This window comes from Diachasma alloeum, unplaced genomic scaffold (assembly GCF_001412515.2).
Source record: "Diachasma alloeum isolate Michigan unplaced genomic scaffold, Dall2.0 Dall_scaffold_00176, whole genome shotgun sequence".
Classification (NCBI taxonomy): Eukaryota; Metazoa; Arthropoda; class Insecta; order Hymenoptera; family Braconidae; genus Diachasma; species Diachasma alloeum.
Window position 1 is genome coordinate 4,661,214 of NW_021680342.1, and position 17,402 is coordinate 4,678,615.

The window sequence follows — 17,402 nt, forward strand, 5'->3', positions numbered from 1 at the left end:
CCATAATGGTAAAAACTTTGGCATTTTTTCCATCATTCAGCCAACTGTTTCGGTTAAACATTTCTCATAAATTTTTTCTATCCAATATAAAGCCATAAAACCATTTTTGTTCGTTATTTTCTTTAAAAACAGCTATTTTATTTATCAAAGACTTGAGCCTTTTTTTCTCACTGAAATGTTTCTCAACATCTATAATTAAATATCAGAGTTTCCATTTAAGCCCCATTTAATCCTAGTTTTACCCCCCCCCCATTGGAGATTTAAATTTTTATTCCCTGATTTTAATCTTTGGGAAATACTTAAAAAAGTATTTTTTTTCGAAATGTAATTTGAATCCATGAATTTTTCTTGAATCAGTCTCACGCATTTTCATTGACAAATTAGCTAAAAATTATTGGTCATTAAAATAATTAATTTCTTAGAAAAAACAGCTATTGATTTATTGTTATTCCAGGTTGGCGAATGGTACAGTGCCCGATGGGATTGTCCAGCAATTTACGAACTCCTAGTAATCCTAGTCAACGACAAAAGAAAAGAGATCGACAGGTTCCAGTTTTTCGATGCAATAGACGGCTCAAAGCAGAATGAATGGCATCACGTAAGTATTTCCCCCATCTTCCCTCGATCATCCCAGGCATTCATCATTTCGATTGCTGCAGGTGTCTCACGAGTTCGAAAATTACGGTCCAGGTGTGAGAAAAATAATATTCCAGCACACTGGCAAGGACAGTCTCTTCTGGGCCGGCCACTACGGTAGTAAAATGGCCGGTGCCTCAGTAGTCTTCAAAGTACCTCAGAAGCCTCCAACATCAACTGAGCCCCGAAGAATCTCCTCAGCGAGCCTCGATGTAGACGCCAAAATGTATTACGCTGATCTTGAGACAGAATCTGATTCGGATCTGAACGATGATGATTAAGGATTTCTAAATTATCATCAAGTTTCTATCTAAACGAATTTATCATTTTTATTCACTCTGTTGCCGGCAACATATTTCGATAGTTTATTAGCACTTTTTGAATAAGCCAAATGATTTTATACAATTTATTAAAATAACTTAATATTGAATAATGAATAAATTAGGCAAATTGATTGAAAAATCGAATTTACTCATTCTTCACTGCCATTTTAAAATCTAAATCCAAGAACAATCGTAATTCCACTCCTCATCAAGGGCAATTCACTTATTAGATTTATTCACTTATTTGCATCTATATACAGTCAAAGGAAAACATAAATTACAATCCATGTCTTATAAATTCTCCTGCATGAAAAATCGTCAGCTCCAGTTTATGTTCAATCTGAATGCCATCTCCACGAGGTTCTGGGGAACAGTGTCCTCGTAGCACACGTAGAATTCTTTGGCCTGGGGGGCTGCATACAACCTCCCAACGACCCAAAAACTCAGGTTGTCACACTCGAAGAGCACCCCATGCTCTTTGATAGCCACGAGATTCTTGTTGATTGCAGTTTTATCCACGTCCTCATTCAGCATTTTTTTGAATCTAACTGCGTTGTTCAGGAGTCTGTGGATGCTGTGGGCACAATCGTTGAACGTCGCTATTATCTCAGAATTTTTATCCGGTTGTTCGATGGTCCTGGAGGACAGGAGGACGCCTTCGAGGGCGTCTAGGTGGACGTAATGCAGGAGACAGTTCTTATCTCCGGCTGTTATTTTTGTTGGGGCTATGTATTCTGCTTGATTCAATAGACTCTCGCGGATGTCAGATACGTCCATTGAACATGTTTGGCTGTCATTCTGGGGGAGAAATGAGTCAGAGTAAATGTCAATTTAAGAAACAAGATAGATGGCTGAATGAGAATGACTACCTCGATTCAGTGAATTTTTAAAATCCCAATAAATTGAAGTTTTCTTTTGTTAAACGAGAAATTAATTTTCTCACCCTGTAAATCTCGACGTCAGAATCACTGTCATCAGATGGCCTGGAAGGTGCTAGAGTCCTCTCCCTTGTGGCACGCCTCCCCAATATCGGCGCAGCTTCGTCACTCATTTCAGAAACAGCTCCAGTCCCCTGACTCATGGAGTCCTCCGACGTTTGAAGAGAGTAAACTGGAACAAAAAAATATGAGATTGGAGTTAAATAAAAATGATGGATGATTTGTTTTTGGGACCAAAAACATTAATGAGATTAATGACTGAAATTTTTTAAAAGAATGGTAAAATTGAATTGAACTGTAATATTAAAAAATTTTGGCTGACCTAATCTTTTTGGGAATTTTTGACACGTTATAGTTGCATTGAACTTTCAAGGAATTTCGTTATTGAAAATTTGAAATTTGATGGAAAAATCTGTGAAAACTGTAAATTCTACTCCAGCTATTCCATGAAAATTAATAGAAATTAAGAAAGTTTGGGTAAACATTCTTTAATTTTAAATTAGTTGAAAAATTTAGCTTAATTTGGTACTGAATATCCATGTTTTTACTAAGATTAAGTAAATTGGTAAATCCTCGTTTTCCCGTCGTAAAATCTGCAATTTCAATGTTTTGCTACCGATTTTATTCAACAAAAAAAAGTTGGAATTGCATTACCTGATCCAGACATGACAGGACTCTGCTCGGGACTCCGTTTCTTCAAAATCGAGGTGACCTCCTGAATCTTCTTTCCCCCCACAGGACTGGCATACGTTTTAGCCCCACTACTCCCAGTCTCCGGCGGCTTGATAAGCCCCAACAAATTCTCCGCAATAGTGCTCGAACTCCTAACACTATTCCGCTCCTGAATATCCACAGTTTCCGGCCTGGCATTAGCTGAGATCCACTTGGCAGCAAGAGTCGAGATGCCGATCTTCTGAATGTGCTTAAGAGTTTCCTGTGCCTCCTCGACATAGAAGACATCAGGCCCCTCGTTCTCCTCGAGTTGGGCAGTGCAGCCCCCGCTCTCCAAGACGACAGCTAACAGCTCAAACCCAAACCCAACGACCAGGAGAAACCACTTGCCATCAGCAGCCCCACTGGACTCCCCCTCATCCCCCCTCCCACAAGAAGAAGGGAAGACCGTTCTCCAGAGAACTAGGGACTTGGTCGCCTCGTTCTCCACAAGATTCAGCAGTCCATTCTGCCTGACGAACGAATGGACATCGATCAAGTCATCCTTGGGTAGATGAGAAGCGAGAAGATAGCTCTTGTGGTACAGGCACGAGCCAATAATTGTGTACAGCCTCTGGCAGTCCATCGGATCCTCGTTCCAGTCTCGATAGTCCATGGCCTCCATCTCGTTCAGGGCCGCGTCAATCTGAATCTGGGCGTCTCTAGGCAAATTAATCATCTGCGCAGCACCAACAACCCCCTCGAACTCGCATTTCCCTCTGCTCTCTGGTTGAAGCTCCAGGGGAACGTCTTCTCCAGTCGGCTCTTCAGTTCTCAACCTCAGAAGACTCGTGAAGATCAGGCAGAAGAGGTGGTCCAGCGCCTGATGATGATCCTCTTTGCTGAAGCATTTGGTCAGACTCTGGTACGTGAACTCCAGAGTTCTCGTCGTCTCGGTGATGAGCTCCAGGGACTCCTCCAGGGTATACCAGCGTCCCGGGATCGCCATGAGGAAGAGCTCGTCACCTTGGGGGGAGTACAGAATGTGAATGTCTTCACTGCCGACTGATATCGTCGTGCTGATCGGTTGAGATCCAATGGTTTCAGGCAGCATGTGGTTCAGGGTTATGAAGGCGCCTCTAGCTGAGCACAAAATCGAGTGCGTCTTGCTCTCTGACCTTGGGTAGGTGTACATCACCCCCTGCAACTCTGGACCGCTTTCGGAGAGCCCAGAGGTCTGCAGGTAAATTACTCCGAAGGAGTAGTCCAGCAGGGACTCCATCAGTTTCTTGGTTTCTTCTCTGTCGACGAGGCGACGAACTAGCGCCGTTTGTTTTGGAATGCTCGAGGGGGGCACTTCTGCGCTGGTCACCTCCACTCCGGCCACTCGCTGCAGCTCCAGCTTGATGGTTGTGGGGGACGTGAGCTCCGAGAGAAGGCGCTCCAAGTTGTTGCACGTCACTTCCTGGGAGTTTATGCTGCGCAACCAGTCGCCTATTTTTATGTTCTTGTTCTTCATGGCTTCGCAGTCGGGGATGAAGCCCGCTACCATGACGCGAACTTTGTCGGAGAAGTCCCCCGGACTTATGCCGAGGAACGCCTCGCAGAGGGTCGCTCGGCGACCCAGCTTGTGGCGCTTGTCGGGGTCCACCCACAGCATCACTTCGCGGATCTCACCGGCCTGGGTGAATTGAGTAATAGAGGATTAAGGCGCGGCCAGGGCTTTTGGTATTTTTTCGTGGATTCTCGACATCTGCAGGGGTGGGCATTTTTGGGAGAAGATTTTGGCTCGTTTTTTGGGAATTCTTATCACGTTAGAGTTTTAGCAGTGATATTTCGAGGAATTTTGTCATTGGAAGTTCAACACTCTATGGAAACTAAATTTCGGTTTAATTATTGCGTGAAAATTTGTTGAAATTGGAAAAATTCAGGTGTATATTCTTGATTTTTCAATTAATGAAAAATTCCGGATAATTTGGTATTAAATATTCATGCTTTTATTGAAAATTCAAGTAAGTCGGAAAATTTTCGTGTTCTCGCTATTAGAAAATTAGAATTTTCATTGAAATCGAAAACCTCAGAATCGAAATCTCTTTTTTCTTTTCCCCAAATGCAAGTTAACGTCACTCTCCTGAAATTTACTAATCAACCGTCCGAAATTTCTGGTACACTTCTTGGAAATTTTTATGATATTATAATTTCACTGAAATTTCAAGGCATTTTCAATTTCCTCATTGAAAATTCAAAATTTTACGGAAAAATGCATGGAAACTGTAAGTTTCAGTTCAATTATTCCATGAAAATGCAAAGAAATCCGGAAAATTCAGGTAAATATATTCTGAAATTTTTCTTTAACTGAAAATTCAGGATAATTTCCTACCAAATATGTCCGTTTTTATTAAAAATTCAATTAAGCCGGAAAATTCTCATCTTTTTGCCATTCCAAAATTGGAATCTAGAATTTTATTATTTATTTCCCCGAAATGGAATTTAATCTTATTCTCCTGATATTTACGAATCAACTGTCCATGAGATTTCTATTTTTCTCAAATAGTGCAGACCATTTCAAGAACAAAATGTGTCAATTCTAGTTCATTTTCATAGTTTTAAGATTGAAATTTTGCGAGTGAAGAATTAATCTTTCGTGAATTTAAATTCAGAATATTTTACCTGATAATCCTGAAATTTAACTTCTTTATTGCCGATCCCCTCCTTCTGCGTCACGCCACTCTCACTCTGTTTCGACACCCCATTCTTCGATTTCTTTATTCTCGTGCTGTATCTTTTACTCTCCCGGCGCCTTATCAGTCTCATTAGTTTTCCGGCCCTCGTGCTACGACGTCTCATCAATTCTGGCGGCGGTGACTCCAACTGCTCATTGTACGGCCTGTCATTGTTATTCTGCGTCTCTGGAGAGGACTCGATGTAAAATACCTCACCCGTGGGTCCTACCGCTGACTCCCACTCGACGATTGAGCTGATTTCAAAGAACGTCATTCACGAGTTTCCAGTAATAATGAATGATTTCTAAATTTAAGATTCTTAAGACCGTGAAAATTCATTCATAAAATCATTGTAAAAGATCAGAAATCATTCAAAAATAATTTAAATAAATAAATAAGTAAAAATTTCTAATAAATGAAATTGTCGATGAAATTGCGTGACAAAAATTAAAAATAATTCATGGATAATAAGTGCCATTCAAAAATGTTCATAAATAGATGCAAACAAAATTTTAAACTCTCACAAATTTCAATTTTCAATTTCGAGAAAATTGCAAATAAGAAAAAAATATTTTTAGGGTGTAATAAAATTGATCGCTGATAACTTCTTCATGAACAGGCTCGTAATCATAAAAAATTTGAAGTTTATTTTCATTTTTATTTAAATTTTATTCTTTTCTGACCTTGAAAACTTTTTTCACGATTCAAAATGAAGAAGAAAATTCAATTTTTCAAAGTTTAAATACTAAAATCAAATGCGACTTAAATGTAATCATCGATTTGAACGAAGAAGTACGTGAATATTCTCAAGAATTTCATGTTACTATTCAAATCTGATTCACCACCTCTCAGTGTCAGAGTAATACGATCCAGTGCTCGAGCCACTGTCACTTGCCCACCAAGAATGCTCGTCCTCATCGCGTTTTTCACTGTCGTTCGCTGAAACAGGGCCGTCCCGGCGGTCCTCAGGTTTCGACGAACTCTTCCTCTCACCCCCATTCATCATGTAAAATCGCACAAACCCCTTTGGGCCCTCAAAACCGTCATTTCACTTGCATTTCCATGGCAAGCCTTCCAGGGGTTAAATTCACTTCCCCGAAACCTGATCGCACACCTGAGATTATCCCTGCGTACCTCAGCGTCTGTTGGAGTGGGGGAAAAGCCTTTGGAAGAGAAGGTAGTGGGGACTCGCACCCAATACTACGGACAGGTGTGAATTCCCGGGTATAGAATAACAAAAACTGTATCGTGCTTAACATTCTGTATATTCAACATCATCATTTCAAAATCGTCTATCCCTGAGTAATTACCATCGATACCACAATTAACACTGGCGATATCAACCACCATTCAATTTCAAACATTAATTTCCCTATTTCGAATAAATGAAAATACCAAATTTACAATTATCCATACACTATTTTCAAAATCTCGTTATTATCTAAAATGTGGTGTACGTAGCAAGCAAAAGGTTCCATCATAATCTACTCAGTCATAAAAAAATATAAATTATAAGACAAATTATCTCTCGTCACAATGAGGAAATTGTATTTATCGAATACAAATCAGTATTGTTCCTTCAACTTCGATACAACGAATTGGGACCCAAAGTGGTTTTTCTTCTTATTTTTCTTCTGCAAACAGGTGTGAATTCACGGCTATCGAATAACGAAAATCATATCATGCTTAACAATCTATATATATTCAACATCGTCATTACAAAATCGTCTACTTCGTGCAATAGAAAAATAATTCTCACAATTCCTGAGCAATCAGCATCGATATCACAATGAACATGTGCCAAACACGCTTCCGATATCAATCACCATTCAATCGCAAATTAATTTTCCTATTCCGAATGACTGAAAATAAGAAATTTACAGTTACCCACACACTGTCTTCAAAATCTCTTTATTATCTAAAATGTAGTGTACGTAGCAAGCAAAAAGTTCCATCATAATCTACTCAGTCATAAAAAAATATAAATTATAAAAGACAAATAATCTATCGTCACAATGAGGAATTTGTATTTATCGAATTGATTGCTTCAACTTTGATGCTACGGATTTGGGCTCGAAGTGGTCCTTCTTCTTCTTCGTGGGGTCTTGCTGGAAGCACTTCCACAGGCGAAGGGTCTCGTCAGCCCCAGCACTGAGGACTGTGGTACCATCTGGAGACATCGCCAGGTGAAGAACACGAGCTGTGTGACCCGTCAGTTCAGCCACTTTCGTCATATTCGGGTATTTCCAGATGGTCAGTTGATTCTGCGCGTAACCATGCCCTGAGACGATTTCCTTGTACGTCGGGGACCAGAGCAGGGAGCACACTTGGGACTGGGTGTCGACGGAGTTGAGGCAGGCACCGGTGTTGCAGTTCCAGAAGCGAATTGTTCTGTCAGCGGTTCCTCCGCCACTGGCCAGAACATTCGTCTGCCATGGACACCAGGCCAGGGCTTTCACTGCAGCCTGGTGCTGGTTCATGGTGTAAATCGGTCTCGTTTGCGCCTGATTTGTGCCGCCTATTGCTGGCCATATCTGGAGCATGTTGTCATTACCACCACTGGCTAGGTATTTTCCGTCCGTCGACCACTTTAATCCGCAGATTTCCTGGGCATGGGCGTGCACTGATGAGACTAGATGGTCACGTTGGCGCACGTCGTGATGCCCAAGTTTTCCAGCTCTGGAATAAATCAGAGGGACAATAGTTTATTTAATGCCACAGGGTTTTTATTCGTGTGGAGATAGCGAGGCTTTTTTCCAGTGATAGCCATATCCATTAATTATAGTTATAATTAAATTATTAGGTAGTCAATTAGTTAGTGTCTTAAATTTTAATTATTGAAGTAATCATCAATTTAAATATTCAAATACCGAATTATTTATTAATCAGTAGTTGAGTTAGGAAACCTGACGATAATTTGGATAATCAGAGATCTCTTACAAGAAATTTAGTATTATTTACTTAATAGAAAATTTATAGTTCTATATTATTAAATATTTAATTCATCGTCAATCGGAAATTTAGATTATCAATTATTTTACTATTTTTTAATTTCGATTAGTATATTTAAATTTTGGTCAATGTAAGTCGGAAATTCTTTTAATATTGACGAATCGGAAGATTGGTGGGCATCCCTGGTTTTTTGACACGAGTAAAAAAAAGTCGTGGACGGCATTTTTCCCTTGTGATTTTCACTTTTACAAATTTGTGGAAGGGTCCAAGGAAAAGGTAAGGAGCAGTATGGAAAATAAAATTGAGTGAGATTTTTATTCCTCAAAAAAATCATAATCTTTAGAAATTGCAAATCTTCCATGATTTTATGAATCTTCTCCAAGATTCTAAAAGGCTTTCTAATTTCTTTGATGAAACAAAATGTATTCTAGTACATTAAATTTCTATTTTTGAGGATTAAACAAATGGGGTTTGAATGCGCGTTTTATGCAAGTATTGAAAGGCATTCCAATAGAAAAAAAATGAAACTTTTGAAATGAATCAATTGTTTATTCCATTCTTCACCTTACCTGCATCCACTGGTGAGAATATGTGCATTCCACGCGAGTGAACCCACCCTAGCAGCATGTCCATTCATAATTCTGACCCTTTTCATCTGACTGCAATCCCACAGTTCAGTGTTACCACTGGTGCATCCAACAGCCAAATACGGTCCCTCCTGAATCCAAGCGACCGAGCAAACATAGTCATTCCCCTCGAGTTCGAAGAGCTGCTCGATCGTGCCAGTGCCAGCGTTCCACAGGTAAACATTGCCACCAAGGGCCACAGCCAGAACATTGCTGGAGGACCAGTCGACCAGATTGAGGTAGTAGTCGTCCACAATCTCAGGCGCATCGAGGATGCGATCTGGGGCCTGGGGGATGTACCTGCTTGATGTCTTGATGCTGGCTGGGGTCTTTGACTGGCTGTAAACCACTCGCAAAGGGTTCTGGTAGCCCTCCGGGGGCTCTGGGGCCTTGTTCTGGTACGAGAGGACTCTCATGCTGTTGATGTCACCGCCGTGGAGGTTCTCACTTATCAAACGCTGCATCTCCTTCTTCGAGGGGCTCGAGGCCTCACTTGTCGATATTTTGTCGTGGTCTGGGTCGGAGGCGTGCTGCTGCAGCTTGTGGTACGCCAAGTCGAAGTTCGTCGTCGATCTGGAAGGTATGAACCTGTCTCCACCACTGGGAGTCTTCGCTGGTGTTGTTGCGTTTGTACGACCTGGAATTTTTGTTCCTGTTTATTTGAATGAATTTCCACATCTTCTAAGGGTGTTCTTATGAGAATGGGGATTTCTCTTAGGAATTCATTTCCTTATATTTCTTTTCTGTAATTGCGTTTCTAGTCTTGGGAATTCATTGGCAATTAATAGACCAGTGGATCGTTCCCCATTCCGATTAAATTTGATACAAAAGGTCTGAATAATCTCTTAAAATATTCCAAAATTCATATTTTAGATTTTTTAAAAATCATGTTTCAAACACTCATTAAATCAATTTGATTCAAATAGAAAATTGATTTTTTAATTTCTATTGCGTTAATTTAATCAATCATTATTTTTCATTTTCTGTAAAAGATTTGACTGGGAGAAATAAAAAAAAAATGTTAATGAAGTAAATTCTAATGAATTTCTATAAAATATACTACTTCCAATAAATTAGAAGTGGAAGGGTTTGGAGTATTAATACTCACTTGGAGACTTCTTAGCGTTTTTATTCGGTGTCTTCTTCGTTTTCATTTCGGCACGCTTTGTCGGAGTCTTTCCGGGGACTAGACTCATCGACGAGGCGTTCATACGAGAGCTATTCATACTGATATTTATGCTGAAATAATAAATTAATGCCTGTGACGTAAAAATGTGTTAAGGGGAGTCAATTTTCATCACAAAACCTCATAAAATAATCTCAAAAAGCCATAAAAATCATTCAATTTTGTCTCCCTCATCCCAAAATAATAAACGCCCGGAGAATCGTACATTACCTTGAATTTGAAGCATCGAGTCCTTTTTTCTGCCACCGAGGCAGTGGCCCCTTGATGGCATCGTCCATGCGGGTTAGATTGCTCAGCTCCTTCTGATATCTTAAATGAGACATCTTCCTCTTCCTTTACCCCTCACTACTCAAAGAAACCTCGTCAACCGAGAAAAATCCCCCTAAAATTCTCGTTGTGGGACAATGGCTTCCCCAACGGTCGGCGTTCGTCAGGCAATTCTTCCCCCAAAAATCATGAATCACCAAAGTTATTTGACTCCTCAAAGGACTAAATAACAGTCTCAAATCTTCTCCACTTCAACACTCTTGTCTTCGACCAATAGCTCAATTTAAAAAATATCAGTTACTCCGATACTCTCAGCAGCGTGCAACGCCAGCCATTTAAAGGGACAGAATGTTAGCAGAACGACGGTTAAAACCATTCAAATCCGTGATTCCCCTGTCCCCCACTTGGTGGCCCCATCGCCTGTTACCCATCGAGTCCCCCCTCCGATAAAACAGTCCCAGCAGTCAGCCCCACCTCCCTCAGCCCCCGCGAACTAATAAATCGACTCGGTTGAACGAAGCAGTGGCTGTTTGGCACGGTGGGTGGTTTAGGTGTGTGCGCGCACGGTGTTTCTCGCTCTCATCCATTTTTCACATTACTCCGAAAACCGGAGAGACGACTGGGAGCCGCCATCTTAAGGAGAAACCCTCCGCACTCTTCACCTGAAAAAAAGCCAACGGTGGGAAAAAATAATCGAGGAGTTGTCGCTCATAAAACGCACGAGCCACTCCACTCAATTGTCAAAGTAACTGTCATGCGGTTGTGTGGGTGAACGTCGTGCGGTGACGCGCTCGTAGCGTTCGTGGTGGCCGTCAGTTGAGTGTACAGTAGTAGTGTGCCGACGTCCTCGGCTTGGAGCGGGCTCCGAGGGTTAAGTTAATTGGTTTTATTCCACCAAAAAATAAGTACGCGAGTGTGTGTCATTAAAAGGTCTATTCGCACAAAAGTCAAGTGACCAAAAAAATAAAAGCGGGTGAATTTTGAGTAAATCGTCGGTTGGAGTGAGGGGAGTTCAGTGCTTATTGCTTATGCATTGTTGTGGGTTTAACAAGTGAGTGACAGGATACGGGAGGGAATTGTTGGCGTTGCCAAGCGCGATATACGGACGTCGGTGGCCCCAAGAGGAACGGCTGTGGCGGTTGTAATTGACAGGAAAGATGGCGCAAGGCGCGGACGAGGAGTGTTGACCTATTTCGTCGGCCCCCCCGTGGAGTGCTAAACTTTGAATCATCAATTTTCGGTGGTTATTGGGTTGATTATTGTCCGAAGGAGCATTGGCACCTGCTCGATAGCGAGGAGCACCTGACGACACTGTCGTCGTAAAATCATTTGGAGAGAAATTTCAAGGTCTGAGGTACACTCCTTTGCTAGGGGAGTGAGTTTCTCGTTTGCAAAGTTGTAGAAAAAGCCGCAGAAATTCTGAAAAAATTTGATATCCGTGGAGCCCTGGCAGGCTCGAGCACGGGCGGAAAAATGGGCAACAATGCCGCAACGGCTAATAAAAAGGTTGACGCCGCTGAGAGTGTCAAGGAATTTCTCGATCAGGCGAAGGAGGAATTCGAGGAGAAGTGGAAGAGAAATCCGACAAATACAGCTGGTCTGGATGATTTTGAGAGAATCAAGACACTGGGTACAGGGTCTTTTGGTAGAGTGATGATTGTACAGCACAAACCTGCCAAGGAGTATTATGCTATGAAGATACTTGATAAACAGAAGGTGGTAAAGTTGAAACAAGTTGAGCACACGTTGAATGAGAAGAGAATACTACAGGCTATAAGTTTTCCATTTCTTGTGTCACTGCGCTTTCATTTTAAGGACAATTCAAATTTATATATGGTGCTTGAGTATGTACCTGGGGGAGAGATGTTCAGTCACTTGAGAAAAGTGGGACGTTTCTCAGAGCCACACTCACGTTTTTATGCTGCTCAGATTGTCCTTGCTTTTGAGTACCTGCATTATCTCGATCTTATCTACAGGGATTTGAAGCCTGAGAATTTGTTGATTGATTCACAAGGGTACCTCAAGGTCACTGATTTTGGATTTGCCAAGAGAGTGAAGGGAAGGACGTGGACACTGTGCGGTACACCAGAGTATCTTGCACCTGAGATCATCCTCAGCAAGGGCTACAACAAGGCCGTCGACTGGTGGGCACTGGGGGTTTTAGTTTATGAAATGGCTGCTGGCTATCCACCATTCTTTGCTGATCAACCCATTCAAATTTACGAGAAAATTGTCAGTGGTAAAGTGCGTTTTCCCTCTCATTTTGGCTCCGATCTCAAGGATTTACTTCGCAATCTACTGCAAGTCGATCTTACCAAGAGGTATGGCAATTTGAAGGCTGGTGTTAATGACATCAAAGGACACAAGTGGTTTGCAAGTACCGATTGGATTGCGGTCTTCCAGAAGAGGATTGAAGCGCCATTTATACCAAAGTGCAAGGGACCCGGGGATACCAGTAATTTTGATGATTACGAGGAGGAGCCACTTAGAATCTCAGGTACGGAAAAATGCGCCAAGGAGTTTGCCGAATTTTGAAATGGTTGAACACCAAGTACTAAAAAAAATCTTAAAAATCGTAAAAAAAAATCTTTCAAAATGTATGTGAGGAGAGGTATCGCACATGGCTCGAAAACATGAAATCCGTTTTCCGGTGGAAAAACAACAGGCGGTTTATGGTCGAGCGACTGATCCCCAAAAAAATATTCATCTATCCAGGAAGTTGATCCAAGGAGAAACATCGCGGATTGGTCGCTGCTGACGAACGCCGTTTGTGTTTTACACGAAACTCAAGATAAAATAATAATGAAAAACCCTCTTTACTGAAGCCACTCATAATAATCGTAGCAATGAGAACAAAAAACAAATACTACCCACGTTCCCCACACCATTCCAGATGCGTGTGTGTGTGAGTGTGTCAAAATGAAGTCCGGCAGGTGTATTCTCCGAGCTCCAGCGTCCAATATTTTCAAGCAAGAATGTTCGTTGAATAATCATCTAGCTGTGATTCTTAATTTTTAATTGCAATTGGTTTCAACGATTTGTTATTTCAAATAAACGTCACACCAAGTATCCCAATGAACTAGTCGTCATCGCCCTCTCGATGAGCAAAATAGAAAAGGAATCGATGGTAAACAACCAGTTCTCATCCTCCAAGAGGATGCAGTCGAGGAACATTCACGTGTGACTTGAATGAATCTCAATCCAGTCGTTTCACCGACAAAATATTCTCTGCATGGTACTGTTGACGGGAACGAACAAAATCCCACTCCAAAATGAGATTAAGAGAGAGGAAAATGTCCATTAACAGCATCACGACTCCAAAAATAGCATCACTGGTCGTGTCGACATCTCTATGTTTAGTGGCACTCGTAGTTTTTTTTCTCCCCCTCGCACGAGGGATACCCTACAACTACCCGTTTAAACTCTAAACTGGAGGTGTTTATGCCACGAATACATCCCATTTGAGAGAGCCCCGTCATGAGCCTCGAGCCCAAGGTGAAGAACACGATAGTTCGTCACTATCCATCGATGGAGTATACCTTTGGTCTTCTCTTCATTCGTTACGCAACAAACATACTCCACATCCCCAACAATTAGTACGAGAGAGTGAACGGTATACGATGAAAAATCCTTTTATCTTTCCACCAGTCTTTGCATCGTGGTGTCAAGGGCATCGCCGACAAAATGCATCAAATTCCTTCGCCGTGGAGCTCAATGGGACCTTGAGTGTTTTAAAATAAAAAAATAATAATCCAGAGTTTTCGTGACGCCCCACCCCTCAACGTAGCGGCTAAATGAAAAATGGGAGTGGTAGTGAATGCTATATTTTCCAGCTTTGTAAGTGAAAATAATATCCCTCTAGTGAACTTTTTATTTAAAAGAGTCATTTAAAAACGTTATTTCATCAGTGATCGAATGCTGTGACTGTAGCGTTAATTTTCGTTTAATCAGACGTCATAGAAATTCCATAAATGATGAACCGAGAGAATGATAAGAATTGTATATCCAGGGCATTGTCACAAGACTAGTTATAGGTCTCGTCCTCGACATTAACAAATGCAATCTACAGGTCTCGAAGCAAACGCTATGAAGATTATTTTAATGAAGTCATTGTTCAACATGAATGTGAATGGTCGTAATTTTATTACTATAATTACAGCGGACAGAGAATGGATAACGGTAATTGAGCGAAATTCCCGAGTGTTGTGTGATAGAGTAACAAAAAAAAAATTGAAGAGAAGTAACTTCTCGTTTTAGATAACGTCTGTATAACTAGTGTATCTTTCTCCCTACCTCAGGAACGCATATATGCCATTTCGTCTCTGGTTCTCTGCCCAATATTAAGAGTAATCGCGCAATCTCATGTATTTTTTCTTTCCTCGAAAAATTATTGTCGGTTTCAAATGGAAATATGAAATTGTCTCTTTGTTTTTTCTTTGCAAGGCGAAAGGGAAGTAGAGAGACAGTACTTTGGCAGAGTATTATAATGAAGGAGGGCTGGCCTGACAAAATAACTTGGCACCCATTGTACATACAATCTAGAAATACCGGGTTATCCCCATGCCGTTATTTTAAGATCAACATTAGCGGGTCTCGGCGGTTCGCAGGCTTTTTTTTCGGTGTAATAAACGAGTTTGGATACAAACACCAATACATGGGACACAGACGTGCGCGTCTCTCACACCTTGAGTACTAAAAAATTACATAAAGACTCGTGTTTAACTATTTATTGTCGCTTTAATTTATTTTTTTAAACGAGGGAGAGAAACTGCGCTTGCAATATAATTTGGAAGTCTCAATTCATTATCATTGATTTCGTGGATCTAGAGATGAATCACTGCGCTGATGAGGCGCAGTATCCTTATCTAGTAACCTTGACTGTTAACAATAGGAGCAAGTCATTACTAAACATGATTTTTTCTTCTCGAAACTCTATGGAATTGTGATTCAGGCAGTATTTGATTGTGATATGGAATGGGTCTGAAAAATAACAGCTTTATTACGCAACTCTCCCCTCGGCAAATCGAATCTCTCCGCGTTTAGCAGAGGTAGAGGATCAGCGGTTTAATTATAGAATGTATAAAACGTTTTTTTTTCATAAATTTCACTATGAAGAACTTGTTGCTCCTGTGCCTCTGGTCAGTTGATTAAATAGTCAAAACTTGTTTCTTTTAATTTGTCATTTGAGTGATCGAGCTAGGCTAATGCAAATGCCATCGAGTGGATAATATCAGCGGGTAGTGAGTGAATAAGAAAATTACCGAAATTGATGTCAACTCGTCTTTTCCATTTTCCACTTTGATGTCCATAACGATTTGAGAAAAATACGGGTGTGAAAACGAGTGGTGACTCTCGGGGTGGGTGCAATACAATAATAACCAAACAATCGATTCACTTCAATCCTTTTTCAACAATAAATGAACCAGATAAAGTCCAGGTGAAGAAGAGAGTCTTGATAACTCGTTGCTTGTATTGATGTATCTTTTATTTTGGCCGTGGTGAAGGAAAATACTTTTAAAACTAAATAGAAAAATGTAAACATTGAAAATACAATATCCGCTCGGTGTAATCTCGGTGAGATAATCATTGAAACAAAGGTGAGGGTATGCAACCAGTTTCAAAATTTTTGTAAATACGATTATATATAACTTAATGAAGGCATATTACTGGGCGTCCACTCAGCGCTCTTTTACGGTGTATTAGGATGTAAAACACTGATGGAGAAAATACAAAAATAGGGATAATGATTTACGTTAATTGTCTCTGCGTTTTCGCACTGGGATATCCGTTAGTGTCCGTCTCTCCCCTCCTTAAATATAACTCGGTCAGTTCATCGTAGAGCTGTATCTGGTCGTAACTGAAAACATATAAAATTGTACGATTACGTAAGTGAAACGATTCAATTTTTTCGCGCTATTGTACATTGTTTCTGTGTTTTATACATACACATCCGTATAAAAGAGGGAAAAATGTTTAAATTTAGGTTCTATTCGTGCGTATTGAGCAGAGATATTATACATATTAAATATAAATTAAAGAAATATATATTCTCGATAAAGCATGGCTTGTGTTGTCTCGATTAAAATTGTGATTTTATTGTTTTAGTATTTTTTTGGTCGTTGATTTTGAGCTTCTTTTGTGCAATCAGATGTTTATCTCAGAGGTCATAATCTGCAGGGGATACGGTGGGGAGACGGCCTGCTTTACAGGCGAGATAAACAATCACTCGGTTATTTGAGGCAATGCTAGCCGTGTGTCAATGTTGTTTTGTCTATTTATAGAAAAGGGATAATATGGAGCTGATTGAAGAGAAATTAAAAAGAAAAATCTTTGGAAAAAAAAGAGTGAAACATCCATTTAATGTCAACCACGCGTATGTATTATTGCGCGGCACCGTCGAGTGCCTCTTTATTCGTTTTCTGTAGATAACTGAAGTTTTCATAATTAAATGTCTCCAGCTCAGTAATTAGTTTCTTGTTTCATCATTTCATTAGAGCCTCCTCTTTTTTCCTTCGTTTTTTGTTTCAATGTTGCGATTAAGCTGGTATAAATGTATACGAGAGAGAGAGAGAGAGAGAGAACACGCGATGAAACAAAAACACAAAATCAATTATCAGTTGAATATTTAAAGAGTTAATTCCAGTCTGTACAGAAGTTTAATTTCTATTTTTAGAAGTGTTTATCAGTGGAAAAGGACATTTCAGATGTTTCGATTGAACAAGATTATCTGGTAATTCTCAAGTAAGAATAGATGTCAGTGGAAAATGTCAGATGTTTCGTTTTTATTTCACTTGGGTCTTCTCTTTCCTTCATTTTTTATTCCCATATTGCGATTAAGCTGGTGTAAATTTATAAAAGAGAGAGAAAGAGAACACGCGACGAAAAAAAAAATCAATTAACAGTTGAATATTTGAAGAGTTGATTCTATTCTGCGTGAAAGTTTAATTTCTATTCTTAGAAATGTTGATCAGTGGAAAAGGACATGTCAGATATTTCGATTGATCAAGATTGTCTGGTAATTCTCAAGAATAGATGTCAGTGGAAAATGTCAGATAAAGATATCTATTCTCAATTCTGGCTCTGTGCAGTGTATATTTTAT

At 40.3% G+C, this 17,402-nt stretch overlaps 4 protein-coding genes across 6 annotated transcripts in view; 2 read left to right on the forward strand and 2 right to left on the reverse strand.

Annotated features, from left to right (window-relative positions):
- Window positions 1-1,097, forward strand: part of LOC107036845 (F-box only protein 6) — a 3,554-nt gene extending 2,457 nt beyond the window's left edge. For all 3 annotated transcript variants that reach the window (XM_015255060.2, XM_015255068.2, XM_015255077.2), the window contains exons 3-4: window positions 455-598; window positions 660-1,097. In XM_015255060.2, the coding sequence (XP_015110546.1) occupies window positions 455-598; window positions 660-917 (402 nt within the window). In that variant the 3' untranslated portion in view covers window positions 918-1,097. The remainder of the gene's footprint in view (window positions 1-454; window positions 599-659) is intronic.
- On the reverse strand, window positions 930-6,396 carry LOC107036835 (protein inturned). Its single transcript, XM_015255048.2, has 5 exons — window positions 6,117-6,396; window positions 5,219-5,525; window positions 2,552-4,229; window positions 1,903-2,069; window positions 930-1,757 (listed from the first exon to the last, which is right to left on the reverse strand). Exons 1-5 carry the CDS (start codon window positions 6,275-6,277, stop codon window positions 1,278-1,280), a joined length of 2,793 nt encoding a protein of 930 aa, XP_015110534.1. The 5' UTR covers window positions 6,278-6,396; the 3' UTR covers window positions 930-1,277.
- Window positions 6,397-6,951: 555 nt separating this feature from the next.
- On the reverse strand, window positions 6,952-10,661 carry LOC107038221 (cell division cycle protein 20 homolog). The gene is made up of 4 exons (XM_015257234.1): window positions 10,246-10,661; window positions 9,958-10,088; window positions 8,793-9,486; window positions 6,952-7,950 (listed from the first exon to the last, which is right to left on the reverse strand). The coding sequence occupies exons 1-4, from the start codon at window positions 10,356-10,358 to the stop codon at window positions 7,302-7,304; spliced, it is 1,587 nt and encodes a 528-aa protein (XP_015112720.1). The 5' UTR covers window positions 10,359-10,661; the 3' UTR covers window positions 6,952-7,301.
- Window positions 10,662-10,854: 193 nt separating this feature from the next.
- LOC107035436 (cAMP-dependent protein kinase catalytic subunit 1) lies at window positions 10,855-16,771 on the forward strand. The gene has a single exon (XM_015252822.1). It carries the CDS (start codon window positions 11,776-11,778, stop codon window positions 12,835-12,837), a length of 1,062 nt encoding a protein of 353 aa, XP_015108308.1. The 5' UTR covers window positions 10,855-11,775; the 3' UTR covers window positions 12,838-16,771.
- Window positions 16,772-17,402: the final 631 nt, after the last annotated feature.